Source organism: Chlorocebus sabaeus, chromosome 28 (assembly GCF_047675955.1).
Source record: "Chlorocebus sabaeus isolate Y175 chromosome 28, mChlSab1.0.hap1, whole genome shotgun sequence".
Taxonomy (NCBI): Eukaryota; Metazoa; Chordata; class Mammalia; order Primates; family Cercopithecidae; genus Chlorocebus; species Chlorocebus sabaeus.
In genome coordinates, this window is record NC_132931.1 from 3344517 (window position 1) to 3369322 (window position 24806).

A 24806-nucleotide genomic window follows, 5' to 3' on the forward strand; every position below is an offset into this window, starting at 1 on the left:
CTCCCCCTTATAACCTCAACCTCCAACATAGTGCCTGGTGTGTGGGAGCTGACTGATGAGTATTTACTGAGTGAACGAATAAAATCAAATGAGTACAAGGACTGTGTCATATACATCTGTTATAGTTCCCATGGTACCTGTGCATGGCTTTCTACAAAACCCTAGAAAACATTTGTTGAAATCGGAAATACATTCCTTTTTTCTTTATTTTTCTTTAAGTCATAAATAATTTCCATCAATTTTATCCACACCACAGTTTATCCTTACACAAGAATTCCCTGACCAGACTTGGCGAGGCAGAAACAATAGCTCAAATTCTGCCACCAGGGTTCCAAATATTTATTTAGAATTATGTACCTAGTACTGCACAGCCCGAGACTCTTCAAACTTGTGATTATCAAATATTGCCTCAGCGCAACCACGTGCAAAGTGGGGGCTGCATTCATTGCAATGAAGATAAGTCTATTTAAATGACTTCAAGGTCATGTTTATGAATCAGATTGTGAAACTAAAAACTTCATTTGTGTTCACAAAACACTTGAGAGCTACAGAGAGCTCAATATCATTGACGAGGGTCAAGTGTCCAGCAAAGCGCTGCCCATGGAGACATAATCACGTTGCTTCATCATTGGGGCATGCACCATTAAAGGAATTTTCAAGGAATAATCGCTTGTAGTACATCTACTTAAAGCAATTTCGTATTTATTTATTCAATTGAATTATTTATGTTATTCATAATGAAACGAAACTCCGAACAGCATTGGTTCCGTCACGTCTTCCTTTGCTTTCATTTGGTTTACCGCATGTGACTATTTTTATGCAAATGAGGTTATGATGACATTAAACATTTTCTACTGATTTTCCAAGAACAAATATGTTCTCTCCATATGCCACAGTCTTCTTTTTTCCTGCATCCATCCTCAAAGCTCTGTTGGCTGATCGGAATTTCTTCTAAATTAACTAAAGGGACATGCCATCTGTAATACTGATGAACCTTTCTCCCTCTGCAGTGCACACATGGCTCTCCCACTAATACCTGAATTTCGTCCATTTCACCCATTCCACCAGAAGCCTGATTTATACCCCCAGTTCTTACAAGCCCGTAAATCTCACCTTATTACAGAAGCACCGTGGTTCTCTCCTGCTGCCACTTGGAGAATGTTGACTGTACTCGCACACCTAGAACGACGAAGAACTCCACACATAAACAGGCATTGTGACTGCAAAGGCATTTGCCTCTGTTGATTATTTCCAGGGCTGAGAAACAAATGTTTCCTGTACTGCGAGTATTTCACGAAGTATTTCACGTAAGTATCTGTCCACTGAACCAATCAGAGTGGAATTTGGCAAACTGCCTAGAGTGAGCTTGCATAAACCAGCTTGTGCTTTCTTGTAGGTATGGGTGTTTGTGTGTACCCATGTAGACGCCTGGAGGCAAGTTAGGATGGGTTGGTTTTAACTCAGTGCACTGCTAGAGTGAGGAAGCAATGGACTAAGCAGACAGGATAATCCCCTAGAAACACAAAGGTTGTTTAAGTACCAACTCTCGAGTCCCCAGTAACAGTGTGAGGATTTCTGAATATGAGATGAGATGAGCTAGCCTCTCCTGCAGCTCTCATCTGTCTACAATCCTTACTTAAACTATCAAAGGCCAACAGAAGCAAGAACAGCCACTACTGTAAATCTCAACATTGGTCTGATTCAAACTAATACATGGAGAATTCAATGACCCATAGCTGCATCTACATCTGGGGAATGTGAACCGGACACTCGGTGACCCTGGGGATTGTAAACAGGTGACAGAGCAGATCCATTTGCATAAACAGGACAAGGTTGACACTGCTTTCTATCCACTGGTTTCAAATTCTCCATGAAAGAAATTGGAAACTTGCTGGAAAGCTCTCAGGAAGAAACAGAGGAGAATCTTGATGGCAACTTTGTTTTAAACACATTTCAGGTGAGAATACTTTCAAGTTCCAAGAAAAGATCTAATTAACATTGCCAATTCATAACCTTTGGGGCTGGCAGTGCCTCTAAAAGAAGTAGGAATTCTTTCTTACACAGTTAAGTCTCAAGAGCATCCATTTCTCTTTTTTTGAGACAGAGTCTCACTCAGTGGTCCAGGCTGGAGTGCAATGATGCAATCTCGGCTCACTGCCACCTCCTTCTCCCAGGTTCAAGCAATTCTCCTGCCTCAGCCTCCTGAGCATCTGAGATTACAGGCGCCCACCACCACACCCAGCTAATCTTTGTATTTTTAGTAGAGATGGGTTTTCACCATGTTGGCCAGGCTGGTCTCAAACTCCTGACCTCAAGAGATCCGCCCACCTCGGCCTCCCAAAATGCTAGGATTACAGACATAAAATGTATTTTTTAATATTCGGTCCTTTTCAAGGAAAAATTACTTCAATGTGTGGAAAAAATCAAATCGTGAAAAGAGGAAAAACACACATTGTACTTTTTTTTCCTTCTGGTCTGACTGCTATGGAGGAAGCAGAAGCAGAGGTAGCTGAGCCCATCCTCCAGCTTTCACAAAGTCTCCCGTGACCTCAGAACATTCCTAGTGAGGGCTGAACCTTCCTCAATATGTTGGCTCTGGGGAATCCACAGCTGCCCCTTCTGATCCAAGCCCGGGAAGATCCTTATGAAGGAACATACCCTCCCCAGACTCTCCCCATCATCCTGGCATCTGTCTCAGGCTGGACCCTCTGGATTTCTGTGCTGACTTGGGGACAAGGAAATGCCCATCGTCCCAGATTTAAGTATTCCATGTAAGTGCAAGGCTAAGGATATATCACTTTTCAGTAGATATTTTCCTGAAGATCCTGTCATTTAATGCAAGGTGTTTTAAAGATGATAAGGAGTATGGCCAGGTGTGATGGCTTGAGACTGAAATGTATAGGTATATTATTGTGTGAAACGTATAGGTATGTTATTCTATACATTTCATGTGGAAAATTTAATCCCCACAGCAATTCTACAAAGTAGATATGATTACATCATCACTTTACATATGAGGAAACTGAGGCACGGACAGGTTAAGCAACTTGCCCAAGGTCACATAGCTAGAAAGGGACAAAGCTGAGATTGGAATTTAGATTTCTGAATCCAGGCTCTTAACCTTCATGTATAACTCTCTCACGAAGGTTTTTAAATGGCCCAGATATCTTCTTCAGACCTAGGGAATCCGCAAAAGTGGGATGAACATTCAACCATAAATACCGCAGGAAGCACATCACCCTCACACACTAAAGGAAAGGGCACCCCTCAACTTGCATATTCCACTCTTCCATCCCATTACTGCGTGAAGACCTGCTTTAGCAAATAGACTTCCTCCTCGGTATAAACTCTACGGTAAGACATCTCCTAAGGCAAATAATATTATACAATTTTCTTTCCCATGTTTTATTAAAAAAAAAAAAAAAGTATGCCTTAAAGAGGGTTTTAACTGTATTACACTACACACTAGGGCCATCACAGGCAACAGCTACTCAAATTCAACATAAAGGTCCTTTGGAATTTTTTCAGCTTTGGAAGAATTGAAAAGCACCAAGAGAAGAAAACTAAAGAAGTAAACTCGCCTACCTACCCACCCCCGTCCCCAACAGACAAGATTCCCTAGATAAACTGTCCACTTTCTGTAAGACTCAGATATTCTTTTCCTTCTGGCAACCCCAGCATGGAGTAGAAGGTTCCCTTCTGCAGACACGGAAGGTCAGGCACTTGATGTGGGCTCATCCACAGACCTTGAAGACACACACAGAGCTGGATTTGAATCCAGGTCCCAGTACTTACTAGCTGTGTGACCTCAGGCAGGTTGCTTGACCCCTCCAAGGCCACTTTGCCTCATTTATAAAAGAAGGGATGGGAACAGCTATTTCAGAGAGCAGTTAAATTTAAATGAGATCAGTAAAACATGCCGTACAGTGACAAAAACATAAAAGGCAGTCAATAAAAGGGAAAAATTATCGTGGTTAGTGATTCAGGGACACTCTTTTTTTTTTTTTTTTTTTTTGAGACGGAGTGTTGCTCAGTCGCCCAGGCTGGAGTGCGGTGGCATGATCTCACCTCACTGCAAGCTCAGCCTCTGGGTTCCCGCCATTCTCCTGTCTCAGCCTCCCGAGTAGCTGGGACTACAGGTGCCCACCACCACGCCCGGCTAATTTTTTTGTATTTTTAGTAGAGACGGGGTTTCACTGTGTTAGCCAGGATGGTCTTGATCTCCTGACCTCGTGATCCGCCCGTCTCAGCCTCCCAAAGTGCTGGGATTACAGGCGTGAACCACTGCGCTCAGCCCAGGGACACTCTTAAGCATACAACTACTTATTATTATTACTCATTGGATGGATACTCTCTGTGCCCACATGAGTCTGTGAAAAAGAAAGTTTAACATAGAATTTTTCACCCTTTAAAATATAATATATATAATATGTAAGTATAATATACAAATATATATACACACATACACACATACACTCTCATGTGCACACACACCTCTCACTCTGTTATCCAAGATGGGGTGCAGTGACATGATCATAGCTCGCTGTAGCCTTGGACTCTGGGCTCAAGCAATCCCCCCACTTCAGCCTCCCCGGCAGCTGGGACTACAGGCACACGCCACCATATCCAGCTTATTTTTTTTTTTTAATTTTTAGTAGAGACAAGTCTTGCTATGTTACCCAGGCTGGTCTCAAACTCCTGACTTCAAGAGATCTTCTTGCCTCAGCCTCTCAAAGGGTTGGGATTACAGGCATGAGCCCCCCCACACCCAGCTGGATTCTTGACTCTTTTTAAGGCACTTTCACTCTATATACAAACCAACCTGTGAGACACAGGGTATCTATTGTTAGAGGAATGATTCACATAAAAAAGACTCCATCACAGTTGCTATAATCAGATGCGTCCTTTTCACAGCAGAGGGAAACTTGAGTCGGGTATTGAGCCATGAGTAGATTCACTCCACTCATTCATTATAAGACCAGGACTCGCATACTCATACGAGTCACGTGCACACAGACTCAACCTAAAATACCCACTGGAATTGAATGATTCTCGAATATCCATGGTCAGCCCAGACATCATTCCTGACCTCCAGACCACAACATGCATCTGTATACTGGGCATGACATTAGGATGGTCCACAGGGTCATCATGCCAGCCACATCCAAAGCAGACATTGTCAGGATAAAATGGGTTAGAATATGTTGTGATGAAGGCAAGAGGAGACTTTCCGAGTGAAGCAAAATGAATTTCAAAGAAACCTGACATCTGGATTTATAAGCAGGAGGCCAAAGGAGAAATTGAAGATAACAGCAGTAGAAACTGCTCATAAATTACCTACATGGTTTGAGAGGAGAAAGCATATCATAAAATTGGTGCAGGAATCTCAGCAGTGGCTTTAATAAGCACAGACAGATTTCTGTGGTCCCTCCCTCATAGTATGAGATAATTGGAAAAGCAGATAATTACTATGCCACAGTATGATATAGAATGGTATATCTCAGTAAAAAAAGCCAAAAACAAAAACAAATAACAAAAAAAGTGGGGGCTTAGAAAGCCTTGCCCAGCTTCTGATGTCACTGAAGGCTATCTTCTTACAAACACAGAGCCAAATCATAGATAAAGCCAGACAGATTCATGTCTCGTGGTTACTCAAGAAAACCGGAACTTTGGGGAACCCTGGACAAGCAGAACTGCTGTCTTCCTTACAAAACATGAACCCCTGCAGCATTCTCTCTCCTGGTTAACGAAATCACCTCCACTCCATATCCCAAGCTAGTGCACTCACTTCATCCATTTCCAATTAGTTGCCTCATTTTTACTAATTCTCTCTAGGATTTTCTTGAATCTAGCTCTTCCACCTTATCCCTGCTTAGTCCTTAGTTTGTTATAGGAAAACAATTGTATAAAAGTAGCACAATCATAATAAAGTGCTTGCTGTATTATTAAAAGCACCCTTCTTCTCTCTCTGGCAATGTCCAGCACACGTTTGGCACTCAACAAATGTTGGTAACCATGACTTATATTTAGCCATCCAGCTACCAGCTGCCATCTTCTCCATTCCATCCTCCACATTTCTGCCACAGTTATCATTATTTTTAAAAAAAGAAATAATAATAATAATACCATCCTGCCTCCAATCCTTTACTGGCGTCTACCAAAAATGTGAAAGTCCCCACCCAGGGCTGGAACATGAGGCACTTCCCAGCCTGGTTTCCTCCTTCCCCTCCAAATTTTTTTTTCTACAATTTACTCTGGAAACTATTCTCTAGCCAAAAGTTTTCCATTTCCCCTAATCCCAAAATCCAAGAACTGTCCCCTGAGCCACACAGTGCCTGGAATTGCGATTCCTTTCTTTAAGAGCTTTTGTTTTTTTCTGTAGTTAATAGTTGCTTTGCTTTTTCACAAGCTGAGCTACTTACCATTGTACTTGCTGTTCTCTCTCTCAAATGTCCTGCCTCCCTTTTAGAGGAAAACTCCTGTTTGCCAATAAGATCAAGGTCACCTTCTGCCTCCCACAGAATGGCTCACGCCCTTGTCTTACTTTCTAAGGCCCTCTAAAAGTGACCAAAAGGACTATAAATGGCCACCAGCCTCTCCCACTCTCTTTGAAGTCCTCTGAGGCCAAGATGCCTTGCTCTTCTCCAAACTGCTGGCCCACTGCCTGGCAAATTGGAGACTTTAGTCAAAAAATCATTTTTAGTAATTTCTACAAAACCAAGAAAGGACAAGAAAAAGAAGAAAAAAGAAATACAGATCAAAAGAACACCACAGAGAAAATAAGCCTACTTATATGCAAAAAGCATAAAATGTAACATATTTAGCACCTCCAAATAAGAGAAAGAGAAGAGTTATTTATAAGATTATTTTGAAAAACCTCTTTTCTAAAAAGAGGGACAGATCTTTGGAACGGAAGATACAAACTTGAACCATATTCCAAAATAAACTCTAGAAGGATGGAAGGGTGAAATATAAAAGAGTCATAGAAAAGCAACACAAAACAGAATAGAATATTTACCAATACTCTGAGGGATAATATCTTTTTATACTTTAAAGCAGGGAAGAAATGAAAATGGAAAGATTGACAGTTTGGGATTCACACAAGTTTAAAATATCTGTCCAGTGCAAGAAAAAAAAAAGTCATGGAATTAAAACAAAATGGAAAACAGCATTTTGGAATTCATTTGCCTGAAATGTGACAAATGGTTAATCTCACTGCTACCTAAACATTCATTCATATTTATAAGAAAAACAATTTTCTCAAGTGTAATATAACAAAAAAACAGTAAGAATTAAAGCAACTTGAGGTTCTGTTTAAAATGGCAATGAAATTAGCCTACTTAAAGATTCTCAAAAATTTGTGAGAGCTGTTTGGGGCTTAACAAAAAGGATCCTACCCACTGGGGAATAATTTCTCTGGAGGAAGGAAACTGTTCTGCCCCAGGCAGCTGCCTCTCCTTACATCCCCAGGGCTCAAATATCAGAGAAATTGCTTCTACAGGAAAGGGCCTTGCAACTCTTTGATGGCTGGGATTAATTTGCAATTAAGAGAGGTTAATTTGGTAACTTTTGCTGTGGAGATCAGAATTTACAATGGTCTCTTTGGTTACTGTCTATGGCCTGTGGGCGAGCTCTCAAATTCATCTGAAAATTGACCTTCAAATTTACCCAACACATAGTGGCCAGGATAATCTAAATGTGATCATATCATTCAAGCTGGTTCTCCAACTCATTCTTCTACTGTACTTTCATCCCACACATTTTGCATTTTTTGGTATAGATTTATATTTATTAATTGAAATTTTGTTAAAATAAAACATACACGGTCTCCTTCAACTTCTGTAATCTCCGTGTTGCTACATAACAATGATTATGTTAGTATTTCTTGACGTGTAATTTTAGACATTTTCAATTGACTTCCTATTACTGAAGATGTAGATTTAGTTTTCTTACACTACCCACACCTCACATATACATTTTGCCTCCTCCTCCTTCCAATAATTATAGCATAATTTGTGTTTAAATCGATATGAAATATTTACATTTATATGACTATAATATATTGCTCAGAGCTGAGCCACAGAGTATATGGAAGTATAGTTTGTTTATTGGAGAGCTTTTTTTTTTTCTCTATTAATTGCTTTGCTTTTTCACAAGCTGTTTCGTGCCTATCAGTAAAATGGTTGGGATAAGCGTCTCGGCCAAATCTCATGTTGAAATAAATGTAATTCCCAGTGTGGGAGGTGGGGCCTAGTGGGAGGTGTCTGGATCATGGGGGTGGATCCCCATAAATGGCTTAGTGCCATCCTCTTGATGATGAGTGAGTTCACAGGAGATTTTGTTGTTTAAAAGTGTGTGGCATCTCCCACTCTCTCTCTCTCTTTTGCTCCCACTCTTGCCATGTGATAGGCTGGCTCACCTTTTGCTTTCAGTCATGATTGTAAGCTTCCTGAGGCCTCATTAGAAGCCAAGCACCATGCTTCCTGGACAGTCTGCAGAACAGTGAGCCAATTAAACCTCTTTTATTTATAAATAACCCACTCTCAAGTATTCCTTTACAGTAACACAATGGCCTAACACAATCAGTAAACGGTCCCAAGCTTTTTGAGAGGAGTTAAGAAAAACATCTTAATGCAGTCAAAAACACTAGGCAATCAAACAATTTTGCCACTTCCCACCTCCTTTAGAGACATACCTCCTGGAACGCTGCATCCTCCTGCATCCACATGAGGCTCTAGGAGGTTTATCTCTAAAGATGTGGGAATAATTGATCTCTTCGTCTGCTACATGGCTGTCACCCTAGAATGTTAGTTACCCTGGAGCATCTCTTCATCATCTTCCTTACTTGATTCCTTTGTTTTGCTGGAACATGTGCTTGAGTATCTTCCCCAAAACAAATTCAGAGAAGGGAAGAGTGTTAGGAGCCTACATTTATGCAATGGATTCACTTCGCATTTGCTCCTGGCCCAAAGTATTCTATAGATGACTGTTAAGAGTTCTAAATTGAACATTATTTTTTTCTCTCAAAATTATGTAAGCATTCTTCCATTGTCTTCTAATATTTCTACAGAGAAATCTAACGCCAACTATATGTAATCTGCATTTACTCTCTGAAAACTTTCAGGACTTTTTCTTCATCCAAGTTGTGTTGAAATTTTACATTTACATTTCTTGATGTGAGTTTAGTTTTTGTTCTTTTCATGAATTATGTAGGAACTGGGTGGGATCTTCTAATCTGAAAGCTCACATCCTACGGTTCTGGGAAATTGTCTTGCATTATTTGTTTCATGACTTTCTTCTCTTTGTTCTCTCTGATTTTCTCATTAGTGGATGTTGAACCTACTGGACTCATCTGATTTCTTTTGATCTTTCCTCTCCTAATTTTCATTTCCTTTTTTTCTACTTTTTAGAACATTTCTCAATGCTATCTTCCAAATCTTTACTAAATTATTTATTTCTATTTAATTTCTGTTTTATAAGAGATAGAGTCTTGCTATGTTGCCCAAGCTGGACTCTTAACTCCTAGGTCCAAGTGATCCTACTGTCATGGCCTCCTGAGTAGCTAGGACTACAGGTCTAACCTTTATTTTTTATTCTATGACTTTTTTTTTTTTTTTTTTTTTTTTTTTTTTTGCGGTGGAGTCTCACTCTGTTGCCCAAGCTGGAGTGCAGTAGCGCAATCTGGGCTCACTGTAATCTCTACGTCCAGGTTCAAGCAATTCTCCTGCCTCAGTCTCCCAAGTAGCTGGGATTAGAAGCATGAACCACTATGCCCAGCTAATTTTTTCTTGTGTTTTTAGTAGAGACGGGGTTTCACCATGTTGGCCAGGCTGGTCTTGAACTCCTGACCTCAAATGATCCACCCACCTCAGCCTCCCAAAATGCTGGGATTACAGGCATGAGCCACCGCACCTGGCCTTATGATTATTATCTTAATATATCTATTTGCTCTTGGTTTATAAACAAAACATTCTATATCTCCTAAGTCATTTATTATAGTTTTAAAGTTTGTTGTTTCTGTTTACTGTTTTCTGCTGTTGTTAACATCTTTTATAACAAAGACTCTACTGAGATGTCTAGTGATCCTGCCTTTCCTTTCTTATTTTAGAGCAGGACTGTTTTATGTAAAAGGATGAAGCCTTATAACAGCCATGCCATACTAATAGTTAATGAGCAGAACCCAGCCATTTTTGGGGTACCCCCAGCTGTCAGATCTATCAGCCTTTTCCTTAGGCTGAATAATTTTCTCTAAGTGGATTCTTCAAACTCTTGCTTACAGGAGTAATAGAGACTAGAGGGGTAATGGAGCTGGAAAGTCATCCCATTTCATATGCAGCCCTGTTATTCTCTGTCCAAGGCCACCTCTGTGAACCACAGTTCATCTTCTCCAGGGAGTAAACCTCCCATATTCTGCCAGATGAGAAAGGGCAGTCTCTGGCTGTGCAGAGTTGAAGAAAGGATCTGGAGACATAACTGCTAACTGCATCCCTTCTTTTCAAATCCCCCTCTAGCTGTCAGAAATGTCTGTCATCTCCAATTCCTGAGTCTCTGGGGGCTTCTGGCTAGACTGCATTCTTCAGCTCTCACCACCCCCACCCACCTCATGTGGGAGGATGGGTCTCAGCTTCACCCAGCTTGCTCTGTCAGTTGCCATTACCATCCTCTTTCCATCTTCCAAAATTTTGTACATGTCTCTCTTCCCTGTGATCATTGCCTAACCTGTTGTGGGTTTTTTTCCTTCTAAGTTGCCATTCTCTCTATTCCTTTGCTATCATTTTAACAGAGTTTCAGGAAGGTTCACATATAAATGGTATGTTCAGGCCATCATGTTATATCACACAGCAATATCGGGCTATCGGTTCCTCCCTGAGTATGCCAAATCATACCCAACCAAGTGTGCTCCTTCTGTTCTCCTGCCTTGTCCACCCTTATCCCTCTCCCAATTTCAATTTTCCTTTATTTTTTTTTCTTTTTGAGACAGAGTCTCACTCTGTCACCCAGGCTGGAGTGCAGTGGCATGATCTCAGCTCACTGCAACTTCCACCTACCAGTTTCAAGCCATTCTCCTGCCTCAGCCTCCCAAGTAGCTGGGACCACAGGTGTGCACCACCATGCTCCGCTTCTGTTTTTGTATATTTCAGTAGAGATGGGGTTTCATCACATTGGCCAGGCTAGTCTTGAACTCCTGACCTCAGGCGATCTGCCCACCTTGGCCTCCCAAAGGGCTGGGATTACAGGCGTAAGCCACTGTGCCCAGCCCCCTCATCTTCAATTTTCTATCCCTTGATGGTCCTTCAGGCATTACCTCAAACAAGAAACTTTCTCAGACCCTCCCTGCACATGCTGTGTGAATCTCTAGCCGGCATGTACCTTGTGCTGAACTGATCTGCTTGTATATCTGTCTTCCTCCCTAGACAAGAAGTAAGTAGGCAAGGAGTATCCAATGGTCTATCTCCAGCGTGAAGAAAACTATCTGGCGCATAATAAGTGCTCAATAATACTTGTTCAACCAGCTCATTTCCAGTAACCTCGTTGTGGAGGCATTTTCATTCTTAGAGAAGTACAAAAAATAAGGCCATGTTTATTTGCCAATGTCCTAATAAGAAAGGCTAATGAGAGAGCATCAGGAAATAAAAACAGACAGATGTTTTGGAGAGCCAAAGTCCAGGGACACAAAATAGCTTCCAGCAGGGGTGATGTATATTTTCCTAGTGATTCTAAATGAGTATATGCTTATTCAGTAGAGAGAGATTTAACAGGTTTCTCAGCTAATGCTGCAGATTTACATCCATTTAAGATAATTTTCCTTATCTCGAATCTATTTTTCTCAGTAACCAAGACACTTAACTGATTTGTACAAAATTCATTTGAGAAATAAATAATCTACTTCAGGCAAGGACACACTCTAAATAGAGACACTACAAATCTAATAGAAAATGGAGAATCTGTTTGAGAATCGGAGGTGGAGTTCTGCCTGGAACATAGGGGCTTTCTCTCCGGCATCTTGACACTATGTCCAACCTCTTTTGTCTGTTTTACAAGCAGAAAATAAGTAATTCTTAAATCTGAGAGCACAAAACAAAGAACTCTCGTAATCCAACCAAGATGCACACAAATAGTTTTTAGACAGTGTCTCACTCTCTTCCTCAGGCTGGAATGCAGTGGTGCCATGACGGCTTACTGCAGCCTCGACCTCCCAGGCTCACGTGACCCTCAGCCTCAGGAGTAGCTAGGACTATAGGCGTGTACCACCACCATACCTGGTTAATTTTTATATTTTTTGTAGAGACAACGCTTTGCCATGTTGCCCAGGCTGATGGGCTCAAGTGATCTGCCCAAAGCGACTGGCTTCCCAAAGTACTAGGGTTATAGATGTGAGCCACTGTACTCAGACCCAATTTTTTTTTTTTTTTTTTTTTTTTTGAGATGGAGTTTCACTCTGTCGCCCAGGCTGGAGTGCAATGGCACAATCTTGGCTCACTGTAACCTCTGCCTCCCTGGTTCAAGCAATTTTCCTGCCTCAGCCACCTGAGTAGCTGGGATTACAGGCGCCCGCCACCGCACCCGGCCAATTTTTGTATTTTTAGTAGAGACAGGGTTTCACTATCTTGACCTGGCTGGTCTCGAACTCCTGACCTCGTGATCCACCCTCCTCAGCCTCCCAAAGTGCTGGGATTACAGCCTCAAGTTTTTTAAAAGACAAGAATCTCATGCAAAAAAGTTTAAGTTGAAACAATAGCCTATCAGTTTGGCATTTTTGACATGCTAATACCCAGTATTGGAAGGGTCTAGTAAAATTCTAATAAGAGTAGAATTACTATAGATTTTCTGGAGGAAAATATTACAATACGTATCAAGAATCTCCAAAAATATCCCTCTACTATACACCTTTAGAAGTGTGGATTCAGAAAATAAATATCAAATTAATACAAATAAAGATATGAGTGAAAAAATATTCAATAGAATGTTATATATAATAAGAAAAATTGAAAATAACCTGAATTTCCAACAATGGAAACAGATCTTCATTAATAACATCAGAAAATACTCTTGATTTAATGTTAAATGAAAAAGGGGAAAAGTGAGATAACATACACTCATCATCTGTATAGAAAATTGACTCAAAGACAATATACAAAAACTTCAATAGATGCTGTCCCTAAGTGATGAGATCACGGTGATTCGTTTTAGAAAAATGAAAATCGAAACCATAATGAGATACCATTTCAACCAGTTACAATGGTTACTATTAAAAAGTAAAAAAAAAAAAAATGACAGATGCTGGAGAGGTTGCAAAGAAAAGGTAATGGTTACACACTGCTGAATGTAATTTACTTCAGCCATTGTAGAAAGCAATTTGGTGAAGTCTCAGAGAACTCAAAGCAGAACCATTTCACCCAGCAATCCCATTATTGGGTATATACCCAAAGGAATATAAATTGTTCTACCATAAAGACACGTGCACAGGTATGTTCATTACAGCACTATTCGCTGTAGCAAAGGAAGGGAATCCACCTAAATGCCCATCAATAGTAGGCTGGATAAAGAAAATGTGGCACATATACACTACGGAATACTACGCAGCCATAAACGAGAATGGCATCATGTCCTTTGCAGCAACATGGATGGAGTTGGAGGCCATTATCCTAAGCAAACTTACTCAGAAACAGAAAACCAAATACCACCAGTTCTCACTTATAAGTGGGAGCTAAACACTGAGTACACATGGACACAAAAAGGGGGACAACAGACACGGGGCCTACTTGAAGGTGGAGGGAAGGAGAAGGGTGAGAATCAAGAAACTATCTATTCAGTACTACACTTATTACCTGGACGAGGAAATAATCTGTATGCTGAACCCCTGTGACATGCAATTAACCTATATAACAAACCTACACATGTTCCCCTGAACATAAAATAAACATCAAAAGAATAATAATGGCCGGGCATGGTGGCTCACACCTGTAATCCCAGCACTTTGGGAGGCCGAGGTGGGCGGTTCACCTGAGGTCAGGAGTTTGAGATCAGCCTGACCAACGCGGTAAAATCCCGTCTCTACTAAAAATACAAAATTAGCCAGGCATGGTGCCACATGCCTGCAATCCCAGCTACTTGGGAGGCTGAGGCTGAGGCTGAGGCAGGAGAATCACTTAAACCCAGGAGGCGGAGGTTGTGATGAGCCGAGATTGCACCATTGCACTCCAGCCTGGGCAACAAGAGTGACAAAAAATAAAAGAAGAAGAAGAAAGAGGAGGAGAAGGAGAAGGAGAAGGAGAGGAAGAGGAAGAAGAAGAGGAAGAAGAAGGAGAAGGAGAAGGAGAGGAAGGAGAAGAGGAGGAAGAAGAAGAAATAAAATATAAAGCTTTTTGTATTGAGGCTCTTTCTATGTTTCTGGAACACTTTGATAACAACTGAACGTGTTTGCTTAGGTAATCTCTCATAAGCAACACGAGTACTAAGTGTATTTATTGAAGAGGAAACTAAAATAAAAACTCCCCCAAGAGTTACAAATAACAGTGGAAAATATCACAGACTTAGGGGTCTACACCCATGCTGACGACCCATCAAGCTCCCTGAATGACTGAACCAGAACTTACTTGGTGGGACGATAATCCGGAATGGAACGGTCCAGTGAAATTTTCTCACTGAGGTAGGAATTGTAGCCATACTTCTCATGGGGTCCCTTAGCCTTTTCTTCTTCAGCCGGGGAAAGAGTAGCCGGAAGGCCCCCTTTACCCCGCCCACCATAACCTTCAATGAGCCCAAGGGATTTGGATAAGCCTAGAAAAAGTGGGAGAAAAAAGAATTATTAGAAAACCACTATACCAGGACGTATTACTCAATCTCTGCCGCAGTTTCAACAGAAATTTTAACATTACCTGTCACAGAAAAAATGATGTCCTCAATTTATCCCACTCAGGTATAGGCCCTGAAAACATTTGTATTAGAGGAAGGTCAAGGCCACAGAGTGTTCTGGGGTTAAAGTTTGGTTACCAATTAGAATCCTCTACCTCTGTCTCTACTAAAAAATACAAAAATTAGCTGGGCGTCGTGGTGCACACCTATAGTCCCATCTACTCAAGAGGCTGAGGCAGGAGAATCTCTTGAACCCGGGAGATGGAGCTTGCAGTGAGCCGAGATTGCACCACTGCACTCCAGCCTGGGCGACCGAGTAAGACTCTGTCTCAAAAAGAAAACCAAATACATAAAAAAGAATCCTCTCTCTCCTTTTGGGAACTGGGATGAGATGGAGGTCTGTTAAGAGGGAGAGACCCTCCACACTGGGAGAAAATAAGGACGAAAGAGGACACAGGAAATGAGTAGAACGAGGGCCATTATTCATGCCTGTTTCCCTTTTGCTAGGAGGAACTACAGCAAGAAGAAATAGCACAGAATAAAAACAGCAAGTCCACAGCTAACTGCCAAACTGCAGATGCTTTTGCTTCATTTGAACAGAAAGCGACATACAGATTGATTTTATTCCTGAGTTTAAAGGGTCCAACATTCTGACACAACTCTTTCCCTAATGGTTTTATTTAAATTTTATCTAAATGGCAACAGGAAATACAAAATGTTTGAGAATAAATCACAGAGGAGAGGAAAAAACCCACACGGGTGATAACCGTGCCAAGCAGACTTGGAAGCCTCTGTAACAAGCCTCACGGAGCAATCTGCAAGCTCCCAGGATGGTGGCAGCCCTAAACCTATTATTCCATTATAGGATAAACAGCTTGATGGGCAATTTTTAAATCCTGGAGTTATGGGAGGTTTTACTACTTAACCAGAAAACTTTTGTTGTTAAGGGTTCTCATTGCCTTCCGCCATTTCAAATGTTCCAGCCACTCAGCGCGCGCACACACACACTTTATCCATTTAAATGATGGAGATCCAATATCCAGCATTTCATTGCTGCCACTGACAGAAAGAAGAAGGACCAGCCTCCTTGGCTTTGACAGCCTGGGCAGCCAGAAGCACCCAGAAGGATCCAAATCTCCCATGAAGACATCCCCTAGGCAAGTCAAGAGCCAAGAAACCTGCTCCAGTCTTTTTTTTTTTTTTTTTTTGAGACGGAGAGTCGCTCTGTCGCCCAGGCTGGAGTGCAGTGGCCGGATCTCAGCTCACTGCAAGCTCCGCCTCCCGGGTTTTCGCCATTCTCCTGCCTCAGCCTCCGGAGTAGCTGGGACTACAGGCGCCCGCCACCTCGCCCGGCTAGTTTTTTTGTATTTTTTAGTAGAGACGGGGTTTCACTGTGTTAGCCAGGATGGTCTCGATCTCCTGACCTCGTGATCCGCCCGTCTCGGCCTCCCAAAGTGCTGGGATTACAGGCTTGAGCCACCGCGCCCGGCCTGCTCCAGTCTTGAGACAGTTCTCCGTCACCTAGTGGCAAAGCTTGTTTTCACTCTCCTGCTTCTCTGAAAACAGAAATTTATTTTCTGTAATATCAAGATCAAAAGCAAAGATTGTGCGAGCACCTCAATCAATGTCAGACGAGCATCGTTTTTCTGCTTGAGAATCATTTCCACCATCCAGTTATGTTCTTCAGGAATCCTGACGTCTTTTCTTGCTGCCCTCATCTCCATAGAGACCCTATGGGTGGAGAATTAGAGAACTCCAGCACTTTCTACCTGCTCCCTCATGTCGAATCTGCTGATGTGTAACAAATATTCCAATGACATCCCCTGAACTGCGCTCAAAACTCCACAAGGACTCGTCCCATGTTGAGTACAAACACCTGCGCTTGGTTTTAAAATCACTTGTGATGTAACATTACTAGTGGGAATGTACAGGTGTCCCGCCACTTTGGAAGACAGTTGGGCTGTTCTTCAAAATGCTTAATATGGGCTGGGTGTGGTGGCTCACACCTGTAATCCCAGCACTTTGGGAGGTTGAAGTGATCACCTGAGGAGTTCGAGACTAGCTTGGCCAACACGGTGAAACCCAGTCTCTACTAAAAATACAAAAATTAGCCTAGTGTGGTGGTGTGCACCTGTAGTCCCAGCTACTTAGAAGGCTGAGGCAGGAGAATCACTGGAACCCAGGAGGCAGGGTTGCAATGAGCAAAGATTCCACAGTTGCACCCCAGCCTAGGCGACAGAGCAAAACTCTGTCTCAAAAACAAAAACAAAAAATGCTAAATATAGTTATCACATGACCCAGCAATTCCACTCCTAGGAAATTTCTACCCAAGAAAAATGGAAACATTCATCAGTTATAACGCTCACAGTTGCATTATTCTTGTTAGCTAAATGTCCATCAGCTGATGAATGGAGAAACAAAATAGAGTATCTCCAGACCAATGGGATATTGGGCAATATAAAAGAATGAAGTAGTGATACAAGCTATGACAAGAGTTAACTTTGAAAACGTTATGACAAGTAAATGAAGCTCGTCACGAAAGACCATGTGGTGATTCTATTTATGTGAAATGTACAGAACAGGTGAATCTGTAGAACCTGAAAGTAGATCCGTGGTTGCTTTCAGTAGCGAAAGGGGAACTTGGGGAGAAAATGGACAGTGACTGTTAACATGTATAGGGCTTTTTCCTGGAGTAATGGGAATGTTACAGCATTAGATCATGGTGATTAGTGCACAAATTTGTGAAGATACTAAAAACCACTAAACCATATGCTTTTAAATAGATGAATGATATGAGCTGTATAAAATATCTCCATACGGCTGAGCGCTGTGGCTCACGCCTGTAATCCCAGCAATTTGGGAGGCCGAGGTGGGTGGATCACTTGAGATCAGGAGTTCGAGACCAGCCTGGCCAACATGTGAAACCCTGTATCTACTAAAAACACAAAACTTAGCCAGGTGTGGTGGCACACACCTGTAATCCCAGCTACTCAGGAGGCTGAGGCAGAAGAATCGTGAACCCAGGAGGTGGAGGTGGCAGTGAGCCAAGTTTGTGCCACTACACTCTAGCCTGGGCAACAAAGCAAGACTTCATCTCAAAAAAACCAAAAAATCCCCCCAAAACTGAAAATACATGTTAAGAGAAAAACACTTATGATAGACAATTCTATTCACAGCAAGATGAAAGGCTATCCAACATGAAAATTTTCCAGCAAAATACCTAAAAATGCTCAATAAAACAATTTTAAAACATTTAAAATATATAGCTGATCTTGCAAGAAAGAAAGGGAAACTCCTCGAGGTAAGTTAAAATAGGAGTTGAGTCTATGTCTGCTCTCAGGGAGGGAGAGCAGGGGTTGCTCATTAACTAAAAGCTGCAGTTTCAGAGCTCAAGCGTGCACAGGATATGGGATTTTGGGTTCTCTTGAGAAATATCATTGAAACTGAAATATCTGCAAAAATTTAGGTCCCTGAAAGATTGGATTTGTGTGTGTGTGTGTGTGTGCGCGCGCGCAAATCCAAGGAAACGCATAATGAGACAAACAAGAAGATAGTCTCTGGATGTGTTCAGAGTGGGGGTAAAAAAAATATCCCAACCCAGGACTTGAGACCACACATGTGTTTGTCTAAATTTACACGGTCTCCAGAGGTCAGAGAATTGCCATTCAAAATTACAAGCTCTTAAAGAGAGTACTCAAGACAAATAGAAACACAGTCATAAAATCTAATTTTTAGTATTTTATATGGAGGAAGGAGCCCATCTAGGCAAAAGTGTCTGGGCCCACAAGAGTCATTCTACAGCCCTGGATCCCTTGACTTTAGCTTTTTATCTATAAGTGACAAACAAAGAAGGAAAGTAACAAGATCTGAAGTGTGGCCAATAACAGCACAAGGACTGAGCCCAGGCACTAACAGTAATGACAGCAACCATTTATTGAGTATCCACTGTGTGGTGGGCACTCTGCTCAATGTTTCACATTTATTTTACCATTGTTTCATCTAATCTCTTGACAAGTTTAGGGGGAAGGTATTATTACCTCTGTTTCACAAATGAGGACACTGGGTCTGAGAATGTAGGAACGCAGGAACTTTTCTTTTTTTAAGGGATGGTCTCACTCTGTCGCCCACGCTGGAGTGCAGTGGTATAATCACAGCGCATTCACTGCAGCTTTGAACTCCTGGGCTCAAGCAATCCTCCTGCCTCAGCCTCCCAAGTACCTGAAATTACAGGTGCGTGGCACTAACCTAGCTAATTTTTTAAAACAGTTGTGTATAGATGGGGTCTTGCTATGTGCCCCAGGCTGGTCTGGGACTCCTGGTCTCAACTGATTATCCCACCTTGGCCTCCCAAAATGCTGGGATTACAGGCGTGAGCCACCATACCTGGTCAAATGTAGGAACTTTTTAAAGGTTCTGTGGCAGCTAAAGGAGGATAAAGCCTGGACTCTGAGGCAGATTATGAGAGCAGTGTGTGCGAGAGACGGCAGGACGCTTATTTTAAGGCAGCGGTCATAGTGATCAAACGGAATGGAGAGATTTGAGGGTTGTTTAAGAGATACCATCCCAGGGCAGGAGACAAACAAGTGCTAAGGGTGAGAAAGAAGGAGGAACTGAGCAAAACTGAGGTTTCCTGGTGAGTGATAACACTGCCTGAAAAGGCAGGGCATACAGAAGAGAGTGTGAGAAGGTAATGAGTTCCATTCTTCACATGTGGTATACGAGGCATCCATGGGACATCCAGATGGCATCAGAGTCCAATGGAAAGTTGAAGCACATGAGAATGGAGGTTCAGACAGCAGAGGAGGCCTGGGATACAAACCTCACTGCCATCAGGACAAGCAGGCTAGAGACGTGGCAAAGGGTGCAGAGAGGACAGCCCAGGAGCAAGCAGCAGAAGGATACAGTGTTCGGCAAGTGCTGACTGACTACTCTATCCCTTGTCTATTTCCACCAACAGGAGGAATTGCATCCTGCAAAACTTTTTTCTTTTCTGCTCTCTATGCCTGGCCTCTCACTTACGCTATATTTGAATCCAAAGACTTCAAGAGACTGAGACTTAAGGAAGAGAGAAATGTCTTAATAAGAAGCAAGCAGGCCAGGTGCAGAGGCTCATGCCTGTAATCCCAGTGCTTGGGAGGCCAAGACAGGGGAATTGCTTGAGCCCAGGAGTTGGAAACGAGCCTAGGCATCATAATGAGACCCGACACCATCTCTACAAAAAATAAACAAATTAGCCTGTGCCTATAGTCCCAGCTCCTTGAGAGGCTGAGGAGGTAGGATTGCTTGAGCTCAGGAGTTCAAGCCTGCAGTGAGCTACGATTACACCACTGCACTCCAGCCTGGATGACAGAGACCGACCCTGTCTTTGAAAACAGATAAATAAAATAAAAAGTAAGAAGACCTCATCTCTGAAAAAAAAAAAATAACTAAGTGTTCAAGCTTCCTGGTTGACTTCAGAAATCCATTTGTCCAGCCGGGCACGGTGGCTCATGCCTGTAATCCCAGCACTTTGGGAGGCCAAGGCGGGCATATCACTTGAAGTCAGGAGTTCAAGACCAGCCTGGTCAACATGGTGAAACCCTGTCTCTCCTAAAAATACAAAAGTTAACTGAGATTTGGGTGAGGACACAGCCAAACCATATCAGGTAGGATGCTGTATCTGTAGCCTCACAGATACAGCATCAAGACTTTCCTTTCTGGCAGCAGATAGCACACTCAGAAGGGGTAATTAAAGAGACATTACCAAAATATTTACAGAGATTGTGAAGGATTAAGGGAAACCAATAAGGAATAACAAGGGTTGGTGAATGACCCTAAGGCTAGCAACAGAGACGGAAGCAATTACCACCCTAAGGTCTGCAGAGAGTTACTTGCAGTTACTGCAGAGAGTTACTTGCAGTTACACACCCAGTTACTTGCTACAGGTGCAAGTAGCACCTGTAGTCTCAGCTACTTGCAAGGCTGAGGCAGGAGAATCATCTGAACCTGGGAAGTGGAGGTTGCAGTGAGCTGAGATCACACCACTGCACTCCAGCCTGGGCAGCAAAGCGAGACTCCACCTAAAGAAAATTATATATATATACACACACACACACATATATATATATACGTGTATATATATATATATATATATATATAAAAATTTGTCTCTGCAGACCTTAGGGTGGTAATTGCTTCCCCCTCTGTTGCTAGCCTTAGGGTCATTCACCAACCCTTGTTATTCCTTATTGGTTTCCCTTAACCCTCCACAATCTCTGTAAATATTTTGGTAATGTCTTTAATTGCCCCTTCTGAGTGTGCTGTCTCCTGCCAGAAAGGAAAGTCTTGATGCTGCATCTGCATCCTCACAGATACAGCATCCTACCTGATATGGTTTGGTTGTGTCCTCACCCAAATCTCATTTTTAATTGTAGTTCCCATAATTCCCACATGTTGTGGGAGGTACCCAGTGGGAGACAATTGAATCCTGGGGGGCAGTTTTCCCCATACTGTTCTCATGGTAGTCAGTAAGCCTCATGAGAGCTGATGGTTTTATAAGGGGTTTCCCTTTCACTTGGCTCTCATTCTCTCTTGTCTGCCGCCATGTAAGACGTGCCTTTTCCCTTCCACCATGATTGTGAGGCTTCCCCAGCCATGTGAAACTGTAAGTCCACTAAACCTTTTTCTTTATAAATTACTCAGTCTTGGGTATGTCTTTATCAGCAGCGTGAAAAGCGACTAACACACTACCAATCACGACTGGAAGACTTCTGTGGTCCCAAGTTTAGGTGCTCTCCTTAATGGCATAGATGGGGTCACCTCCAGTGCCTGACACACAGAGAGTTCTTAAAAACTGTTAGGTAGATGGATGAATAGAGATCAGATCTGGAGAACCAACTTGGGGCCATTTATTACAAACTGAGTATTTCACTTTTGAGAAAGCAAATTAAATATCCATATGGAAAGCATATAATAGGAGAAGAGGTGTTGAATATATTAAATATTGTTGTATATTTATATTCACAAAGAAGAGAATCTTCACTGATGAATGTCACAGAGAATTAAGCCTGAAAAGAGCCATTTGGTGTGGCAATGAAAGGCACTGGTGACCTCTGAGACAGTGTCAGTGAAGTAAGTGTTTCTAGGGTGATAAGGAAATGAGTCACCAGATACAGCTGTCACTCAGTGAGGATGCCCAGGCTGGAGCAGCTAGACATCTCATATTAAGAGTGTTTTTTAATTCAGCAAAAACCAACTAGAATATACAATGGAAATAAATCTATTTCTTAAAGTAACAAATATTACAGTATACCTAAGAATAACTTTAACCAGTAAGAAGAATACTTGAAAATGTTACTAAATGCAATAAAATAAGACATACATAAGTGGCAGAGAAGAACACGTCTTTGAGATGGAAGTTGGAATGTTGGGAGATTGTTAGGAGATTCTCTCTCTCTTTCTCTCTCTCTCTCTCTCTCTCTTGCTTTCTTTCTTTTGAGTTGGGGTCTCACTCTGTCACCCAGGTTGAAGTGTAGTGGAGTGATCTTACCTCACTGCACCCTCAAGCTACTGGGTTCAAGGGATCTTCCTTTTTCAGCCTCCTGAGAAGCTGGGAGTACAGTCATACACCATCATGCATGGCTAATTTTCTTAACTTTTGTAGAGATGAGGTCTCCTTATGCTGCCCAAGCAGGTCCCGAACTCCTGGACTCAAGTGATCCCCCTGCCTCAGCTTCCCAAAGTGCTGAGATTACAGGTATGAGCCCCTGTGACCATCCACTGCCTTTTTAATGCACAGGTTTAACATAATTTCAAAGGGGATATTTTTTTTTTTTCTGGAACACAACAAAACATTCTAAAATGAACCTAGAAGAACACAGAGGTTAGAACATTTAGAATTTTTTAAAACACAAAAGACAGAAAAGGAGTTGCCTTCTCTGACATTAAGCTAGAAAATAAAGCAATAATCATCAAAGTGGCATGAAGACTGGGAGGAAATGTTAAATATGCGTTGGGAAGTGAGGCTGTAAAATACATGTTTTCTCAGAGAGTCATCCAGTTTTCCAAACATTAATAAAAATAACCTCCACTTTTGAAATTTTAGAAATTCCCTTCTAGTGCAGGCAAGCCAATGACTGATTTTTGCATGACATCTTGTGCGAATGATGGAGGAGCTCCATCTTACACGGAGACCAGAAATCCTCTGAGGGCCACACGGTTGATCACCGCTTAGCAAGAGCACATCACTCTGCTCACGTCTGTGGTTAACTTCAGCCCAAGCTACAAAGGCTCGATGGAGGTAGCAAAACGAAAGAGCCAAGGTTGTAAATCGACTCTGAGCTGGCCTCCCACCTTCCTTCATACAAATGAGGACATGATTTTCTCCAGGGTTACGGTGGAAACTTATGGGTTTACAGATAACCGGCATTATTCTTTTAGAAATAGAGATGGTACACACGATGGAGGCACAAACTCCAGGATAGATGGTGACCGCAGCAAAAGGCAATCTGGTGCCTTGTCAACTCATAAAGCTCCTCATCATCGCAGCAGCCCCAGCCCAGCATGCAGAAAATCTCTCTCTCTCTCTAAGCCAAGGAGCCAGCATGTCATGCGGCCTGTCTTCCACTGGGCAGGCATTTGTTTGGAAGTTTCTGCAGAGAGGCCAGAGCCCTCCTGCAGATCCAGGTCTCAGGGAGATCCTACCTTATGCTAGATCATATGGAAGTCAGTAAAACAGACAATCCAGAAATTGCAGCCACAAGCTTAATAGTGAGCAACACTCCAGGTTTACTCCTGGCCAACTTCAATGTACTCCTGGGGGGCTGAGGAGCCACCTCTCGGAATCCAGTGTGGTAATAAAGGTAAATATCTGAAAAATACAGTTTATCCTTCCAGCTATTAACACACACTGAAAAACTCCGATAATTATGAAGGTGAATTAATGGAATAGGAAAGGACAGGCAAGATCAATGGAACATGGCCGGGCGCGGTGGCTCAAGCCTGTAATCCCAGCACTTTGGGAGGCCGAGACGGGCGGATCACGAGGTCAGGAGATCGAGACCATCCTGGTTAACATGGTGAAACCCCGTCTCTACTAAAAAATACAAAAAACTAGCCGGGCGAGGTGGCGGGCGCCTGTAGTCCCAGCTACTCGGGAGGCGGAGGCAGGAGAATGGCGTGAACCCGGGAGGCGGAGCTTGCAGTGAGCTGAGATCCGGCCACTGCACTCCAGCCTGGGCGGCAGAGCGAGACTCCGTCTCAAAAAAAAAAAAAAAAAAAAAAAAAAAAAAAAGATCAATGGAACACAAGAGCTTGTCAGAAAATATTGCCAAAAGAAAAGATAGCCCCATTTTGGATACAATTATTAGTGATAATTAGTTCAACTGACAAATGCCTATTAGATACAAAGCACTATAATGAGCACTTTAATTATTACATGTATACAAAATTTATGCTAGATGTGTGTGCTATATATTTTTTAATTCACATGTATATGTGTGTATGTATACATGCATGCATATATATATATTTCTAAATTCATATATACATTAATATATATAATATTTTTAAAACTGTTACTCAAATGATTCCTGGTGCTAATTTTTTTTTTTTTTTTTTTTTTTTTGAGACAAGGTCTTACTCTGTCACCCAGGCTGGAGTGCAGTGGTGTGGTGTGATCTCGGATCACTGCAATCTCCGCCTCCCAGGTTGAAACGATTCTCCTCCCAAGTAGCTGGGATTACAGGCATGCGCCACCACACCCAGCTAATTTTGTGTGTGTGTGTTTTTACTAGAGACCAAATTAAGCCATGTTGCTCAGGCTAGTGTTGAACTCCTGAGCTCAGGTGATCTGCCCACCTCAACCTCCCAAAGTGTTAGGATTACAGGTGCTGGGCCTCTTGGTGTTAACTCTGAGTATCTCCTGACCCTATTCTCACCTCTCCATCTCTTCTGCCACCATCCAGATGCAA

The 24806-nt window shown here is 42.2% G+C and overlaps 1 protein-coding gene across 2 annotated transcripts in view; it reads right to left on the reverse strand.

Moving 5' to 3' along the window:
- GALNT17 (polypeptide N-acetylgalactosaminyltransferase 17) overlaps positions 1-24806 on the reverse strand; it is a 594162-nt gene that overhangs the window by 371425 nt on the left and 197931 nt on the right. The window contains exon 2 of one of the 2 annotated variants that reach the window (XM_008018296.3): positions 14598-14781. In XM_008018296.3, coding sequence (XP_008016487.1) covers positions 14598-14781 — 184 coding nt within the window. Of the gene's footprint in view, positions 1-1113; positions 1255-14597; positions 14782-24806 lie in introns of those variants that run through there. The other variant, XM_008018297.3, reaches the window with a different exon arrangement.